Source organism: Procambarus clarkii, chromosome 38, assembly GCF_040958095.1.
Source record: "Procambarus clarkii isolate CNS0578487 chromosome 38, FALCON_Pclarkii_2.0, whole genome shotgun sequence".
NCBI classification, from domain to species: Eukaryota; Metazoa; Arthropoda; class Malacostraca; order Decapoda; family Cambaridae; genus Procambarus; species Procambarus clarkii.
The window spans coordinates 21,405,439-21,412,611 of NC_091187.1; the positions used below are offsets into that span (position 1 = coordinate 21,405,439).

The window sequence follows — 7,173 nt, forward strand, 5'->3', positions numbered from 1 at the left end:
TGCACGGATTAAAGGACAAGATAATGGTAGTTTACAAATAATGTGACGAGCTAATGGTAGCTTAAAATTCCACAACAGGGTAATGGTAGTGGCAGACTCAATTAAAGTCTTGAACGAAGACCTTCGTGTCCTACATTCCTAAATGCAACATTCCTACACGATGCTATAATTGCATATTTTGTTGTTTTTGTAAATGATAATGCCAAGCAATTTGCACCTTGCAACACGTGAAGCTCTAGACCAGGTGTCATATACCTGTGGACCACATGTTACTCGGTGAAAACAGGTGTCATGTGCTGATATCTTACTCGGTAAAAACAGGTGGCATGTGCTGATATCTTACTCGGTAAAAACAGGTGTCATGTGCTGATATCTTACTCGGTAAAAACAGGTGTCATGTGCTGATATCTTATTCGGTAAAAACAGGTGTCATGTGCTGATATCTTACTCTTTAAAAACAGGTGTCATGTGCTGATATCTTACTCGGTAAAAACAGGTGTCATGTGCTGATATCTTACTCGGTAAAAACAGGTGTCATGTGCTGATATCTTGCTCGGTGAAAACAGGTGTCATGTGCTGATATCTTACTCGGTAAAAATAGGTGTCATGTGCTGATATCTTACTCGGTAAAAACAGGTGTCATATAGAGGTCTGTTGGACTGTGGACACATAGAACCACATCACTTTAGAGCAGCTGTCACTCAGGGCTGAGTAAGGAGGCCTCTTTAGTACACACTTGGAGTAGCTCCCCAAGTCCGCCCTGATGGCCGTGTTTACAAATACACATCACTATGCCCGACCCCCTGTCCCCTCCCGGTGTCCTATTTTCCAATTTGTTACGTGTGTACTGTTGATCAGAAAGTCCTTGTTGACACGGGTCTAAAACCTGAAGTATAGTGTAGGTTGACCAGACCACACACTAGAAAGTGAAGAGACGACGACGTTTCGGTCCGTCCAGGACCATTCTCAAGTAGATTACCATTCTCAAGTAGTTTCAGCTACGAGATAGTGAAGGTTAGCTGGCCTTCCTACATGTAACAGTCTGGGAAGGGAATGGCGGCTTTCACGCACTAACCTACACGAAGGGACCCAACACAGGTATGGACCTTACAGGTACAAGCTTGGTCACGTGGAGGCCTATGCTGCCCGCGCCCTCACAGCTCCAGTGGGAAGCAGGTTGGCCAGGTAGAGTAAGGCGAGTCCTAATCAATAACATATACTCTAATGGATATGTCGAGGAGAGCATTAAAGTGAAGGTGAGTCTCCACGCTACGTCTGATGAAATGGTCAGTATATTATCAACCCAATCTTATTAACATTGACTAAAGGAACTTCGTTTCCACGGCTCATAAAACACAGGAAAGAAATACAATGACAATATTGACGGAAGCGTCCACACCCCCTCCCCCTCCCCCCTCCCCCCTCCCCCCCCCCCCACCGTTACCAACCAGAAGATCGTTAACAATATACTATAAGAACAAGGGGACCGACAATGTACTCGTGAAGAACCCTGCCGGCACCAAGCGAAACGTCTTGAAAAAGACGAATGTCGTCTGTGTCTTCACATGCCCAGTGGTGACTGTCACCCCTAACGATCTCAGTGTGTAGGCAAGACAACATGTCTTTCAAGGCGACTAACAATGCACAAACAACAAAGCCCCATCAAGGAACATACAGCCTCTACACTCATCCAGATCATCACCAGAGACATCCTGACAAGCAGCGATGACACAGACAGCGACGAAGGAAGTGGACATCATCGTATGGTGAAAAATTAACAACATAAGACATATAGAGAAAATCCGTGCTAGACTCACTCACCTCAGACCTTTTTAACATATTCATAAACAGATGTCTACGAGAAACATAACATAAGAGCCACAGTTCCTGGAGAGAAGGTTGGGCCGAGAGTGAACATGGAGAACACTGGGAAGGAACAGAGAAAGATCTTCAACTACTGAACACTACCCAGCCAAGTGGCTGGCAAGAACTCCAACCTCAACATCTAAGCCTCATTTGCATAATATTTGCATATATAGCACTAATTACCATAACTTCCACAACTTTGTCATTTACACCAAATTTCCGGAAGTACCTCCCGGGAGTCCCATTTACACTTACATTTACAGAAAACAAATATGTTCGTATTTTTATAAGATTTCCTTTTGTCTGTCTTAGAGTGCCCACCTCTCGTAGTAATTACTTCGCCTCAAGCTTCTCCTTTATCATGTTCACCTTGGTCATGTTCACCTTGGTCATGTTCACCATGGTCATGTTCACCATGGTCATGTTCACCTTGGTCATGTTCACCATGGTCATGTTCACCTTGGTCATGTTCACCTTGGTCATGTCACATACACCTTCACCTTAGCTCTCAGTAATCACCATGATCATCTTCACTGTTCGTGTCGTCCTCCGGCACTAGACAGACTCGAACAAAGTTAAAATAGGATTGAAAGTTCTTAAAAATTCTTCTTCAGAGCATTAGGAAACTGAATCCGAATTTCTTGATAGTGAGAGCCAGTCAGGACGGCTATTGTAGGACGGCTATTGTCAGCTATTGTAGGACCACTATTGTCTGCTATTGTAGGACCACTATTGTCAGCTACTGTGGGACCACTATTGTCAGCTACTGTAGGACCACTATTGTCTGCTATTGTAGGACCACTATTGTCAGCTACTGTAGGACCACTATTGTCTGCTATTGTAGGACCACTATTGTCAGCTACTGTAGGACGACTATTGTCAGCTATTGTAGGACGACTATTGTCTGCTATTGTAGGATCACTATTGTCAGCTATTGTAGGACGACTATTGTCTGCTATTGTAGGACCACTATTGTCAGCTATTGTAGGACCACTATTGTCAGCTATTGTAGGACGACTATTGTCTGCTATTGTAGGATCACTATTGTCAGCTATTGTAGGACGACTATTGTCTGCTATTGTAGGACCACTATTGTCAGCTATTGTAGGACCACTATTGTCAGCTATTGTAGGACGACTATTGTCTGCTATTGTAGGACCACTATTGTCAGCTATTGTAGGACGACTATTGTCTGCTATTGTAGGACCACTATTGTCAGCTATTGTAGGACGACTATTGTCAGCTATTGTAGGACGACTATTGTCTGCTATTGTAGGACTACTATTGTCAGCTATTGTAGGACGGCTATTGTCAGCTACTGTGGGACCACTATTGTCAGCTATTGTAGGACCACTATTGTCAGCTATTGTAGGACCACTATTGTCAGCTATTGTGGGACCACTATTGTCAGCTATTGTAGGACCACTATTGTCAACTATTGTAGGACCACTATTGTCAGCTACTGTGGGACCACTATTGTCAGCTATTGTTGGACGACTATTGTCTGCTATTGTAGGACGACTATTGTCAGCTATTGTAGACCACTATTGTCAGCTATTGTAGGATCACTATTGTCTGCTATTGTAGGACCAATATTGTCAGCTATTGTAGGACGACTATTGTCAGCTATTGTAGGACGACTATTGTCAGCTATTGTAGGATCACTATTGTCAGCTATTGTAGGACCACTATTGTCTGCTATTGTAGGACCACTATTGTCAGCTATTGTAGGACCACTATTGTCTGCTATTGTAGGATCACTATTGTCAGCTATTGTAGGACCACTATTGTCAGCTATTGTAGGACCACTATTGCCAGCTATTGTAGGACCACTATTGTCAGCTATTGTAGGACCACTATTGTCAGCTATTGTAGGACCACTATTGTCAGCTATTGTAGGACCACTATTGTCAGCTATTGTAGGACCACTATTGTCTGCTATTGTAGGACCACTATTGTCTGCTATTGTAGGACCACTATTGTCTGCTATTGTAGGACCACTATTGTCAGCTATTGTAGGACCACTATTGTCAGCTATTGTAGGACCACTATTGTCTGCTATTGTAGGACCACTATTGTCTGCTATTGTAGGACCACTATTGTCAGCTATTGTAGGACCACTATTGTCAGCTATTGTAGGACCACTATTGTCTGCTATTGTAGGACCACTATTGTAGGACCACTATTGTCTGCTATTGTAGGACCACTATTGTCTGCTATTGTAGGACCACTATTGTCTGCTATTGTAGGACCACTATTGTCAGCTATTGTAGGACCACTATTGTCAGCTATTGTAGGACCACTATTGTCTGCTATTGTAGGACCACTATTGTAGGACCACTATTGTCTGCTATTGTAGGACCACTATTGTCTGCTATTGTAGGACCACTATTGTCTGCTATTGTAGGACCACTATTGTCAGCTATTGTAGGACCACTATTGTCAGCTATTGTAGGACCACTATTGTCTGCTATTGTAGGACCACTATTGTCTGCTATTGTAGGACGACTATTGTCAGCTATTGTAGGACCACTATTGTCAGCTATTGTAGGACCACTATTGTCAGCTATTGTAGGACCACTATTGTCTGCTATTGTAGGACCACTATTGTCTGCTATTGTAGGACCACTATTGTCAGCTATTGTAGGATCACTATTGTCTGCTATTGTAGGACCACTATTGTAGGACCACTATTGTCTGCTATTGTAGGACCACTATTGTCTGCTATTGTAGGACCACTATTGTCAGCTATTGTAGGACCACTATTGTCAGCTATTGTAGGACCACTATTGTAGGACCACTATTGTCAGCTATTGTAGGACCACTATTGTCTGCTATTGTAGGACCACTATTGTCTGCTATTGTAGGACCACTATTGTCAGCTATTGTAGGACCACTATTGTCAGCTATTGTAGGACCACTATTGTCAGCTATTGTAGGACCACTATTGTAGGACCACTATTGTCAGCTATTGTAGGACCACTATTGTCTGCTATTGTAGGACCACTATTGTCTGCTATTGTAGGACCACTATTGTCTGCTATTGTAGGACCACTATTGTAGGACCACTATTGTCAGCTATTGTAGGACCACTATTGTCAGCTATTGTAGGACCACTATTGTCAGCTATTGTAGGACCACTATTGTCAGCTATTGTAGGACGACTATTGTCAGCTATTGTAGGACCACTATTGTCTGCTATTGTAGGACCACTATTGTCAGCTATTGTAGGACCACTATTGTCAGCTATTGTAGGACCACTATTGTCAGCTATTGTAGGACCACTATTGTCTGCTATTGTAGGACCACTATTGTCTGCTATTGTAGGACCACTATTGTCTGCTATTGTAGGACCACTATTGTCTGCTATTGTAGGACCACTATTGTCAGCTATTGTAGGACCACTATTGTCTGCTATTGTAGGACCACTATTGTCTGCTATTGTAGGACCACTATTGTCAGCTATTGTAGGACCACTATTGTCAGCTATTGTAGGACCACTATTGTCAGCTATTGTAGGTCTACTATTGTCAGCTATAGTCAGACTGGAGACATACATTAGGTACCTGTCTGGTGCCTTATCTCAACTCCTATAATGTCTAGAGTCTGTAATCCGGTCAGAAAATCAGTAGTAACCATAAGGAGGATTCGAACCCGAGCACATGGTACTACCAAGCGCTCCCCCTGACCCTCATCACACATCCTTCCACTGATATATGATGTATATGATGTTAGTGTGATTTCATTGTGTGATGTTCATTATATTAAAAAGTTAAAAGGTCTGTCATTATTTGTCCTGTCAGTTCAGCTGAGAATTTTGTATGTGGTAACCATGTCTCTTTCTTCTGTCTTCCAGGGACTTGTGGTACAATTCGTGTAGCCTTCCTTCGTAACTCACACTCGTTTTTCTGTGCCTTAGCCTGGTGGCACACCTTTGTCTGGCTGCCTCTCTTCTTCTGTGTGAGAGCAGCAGCCACAATAGCAACCACAGCTGCAGAGGAACCACTGCCTCGGGGCATGAGAGAGGAACTGAAATGTGGCGCGAGGCTATGTGGGCATGTTTGTCATGCCCTCGGGGTAGTGTGTATTAAGGGGTCACACTTGGGAAAGTGGGTATCAATAGATGATAAATTATGGAGGTAATATTTCTGTGTTAATTTATATCATGGATATTACAAGGAAAGTACGTTAGATTTTTTTTAATTTTGCAGATATCAGTGTGTAATGTTATACACCGGTGCAAGAAAGATAAGAACTCTCAAAAATAGTTCACACTCCAATATTTCGAGGGTGTAGCCTTAGGTACCATATCAAGTGACACGCATTTATATCAACACTAACCCAGAAATGTGTGGCATGTACCCAAAAGCAATTACTGTTAAGAATTTGGTGAGGCTAGCCCCAAGCCTCCAACCTCTAATAGACTATCCATTTTAAAGATATAGAGTCATTACAAACTGTTTTCTATAATTTAACTGAATTTGTTGAATTAGCGAGTTAATTTATTACGCTCTCGTTCAGTGGGTTGTTGTTGTTGGTTGTTAGTGGGTTGTTGTGGTTGTTAGTGGGTTGTTGTGGTTGTTAGTTAGTGGGTTGTTAGTGGGTTGTTGTGGTTGTTAGTGGGTTGTTGTGGTTGTTAGTGGGTTGTTGTGGTTGGTTGTTATGGGTTGTTATGGTTGTTAGTGGGTTGTTGTGGTTGTTAGTGGGTTGTTGTGGTTGTTAGTGGGTTGTTGTGGTTGTTAGTTAGTGGGTTGTTAGTGGGTTGTTGTGGTTGTTAGTGGGTTGTTGTGGTTGTTAGTGGGTTGTTGTGGTTGTTAGTGGGTTGTTATGGTTGTTAGTTAGTGGGTTGTTGTGGTTGTTAGTGGGTTGTTGTGGTTGTTAGTGGGTTGTTATGGTTGTTAGTTAGTGGGTTGTTAGTGGGTTGTTGTGGTTGTTAGTGGGTTGTTAGTGGGTTGTTGTGGTTGTTAGTGGGTTGTTAGTGGGTTGTTGTGGTTGTTAGTTAGTGGGTTGTTAGTGGGTTGTTGTGGTTGTTAGTGGGTTGTTGTGGTTGTTAGTGGGTTGTTGTGGTTGTTAGTTAGTGGGTTGTTAGTGGGTTGTTGTGGTTGTTAGTTAGTTGGTTGTTGTGGTTGTTAGTTAGTTGGTTGTTGTGGTTGTTAGTGGGTTCTTGTGGTTGTTAGTGGGTTCTTGTGGTTGTTAGAGGGTTGTTGTGGTTGTTAGAGGGTTGTTGTGGTTGTTAGAGGGTTGTTGTGGTTGTTAGAGGGTTGTTGTGGTTGTTAGGGGGTTGTTGTGGTTGTTAGTGAGTTGTTG

The 7,173-nt window shown here is 42.7% G+C and overlaps 1 protein-coding gene across 1 annotated transcript; it reads right to left on the bottom strand.

The window, feature by feature from the left end:
• Positions 1-2,462: 2,462 nt before the first annotated feature.
• Positions 2,463-5,425, bottom strand: LOC123771989 (platelet binding protein GspB-like). Its single transcript, XM_069337560.1, has 4 exons — positions 4,933-5,425; positions 4,205-4,528; positions 3,457-4,020; positions 2,463-3,397 (listed from the first exon to the last, which is right to left on the bottom strand). The coding sequence occupies exons 1-4, from the start codon at positions 5,423-5,425 to the stop codon at positions 2,463-2,465; spliced, it is 2,316 nt and encodes a 771-aa protein (XP_069193661.1).
• Positions 5,426-7,173: the final 1,748 nt, after the last annotated feature.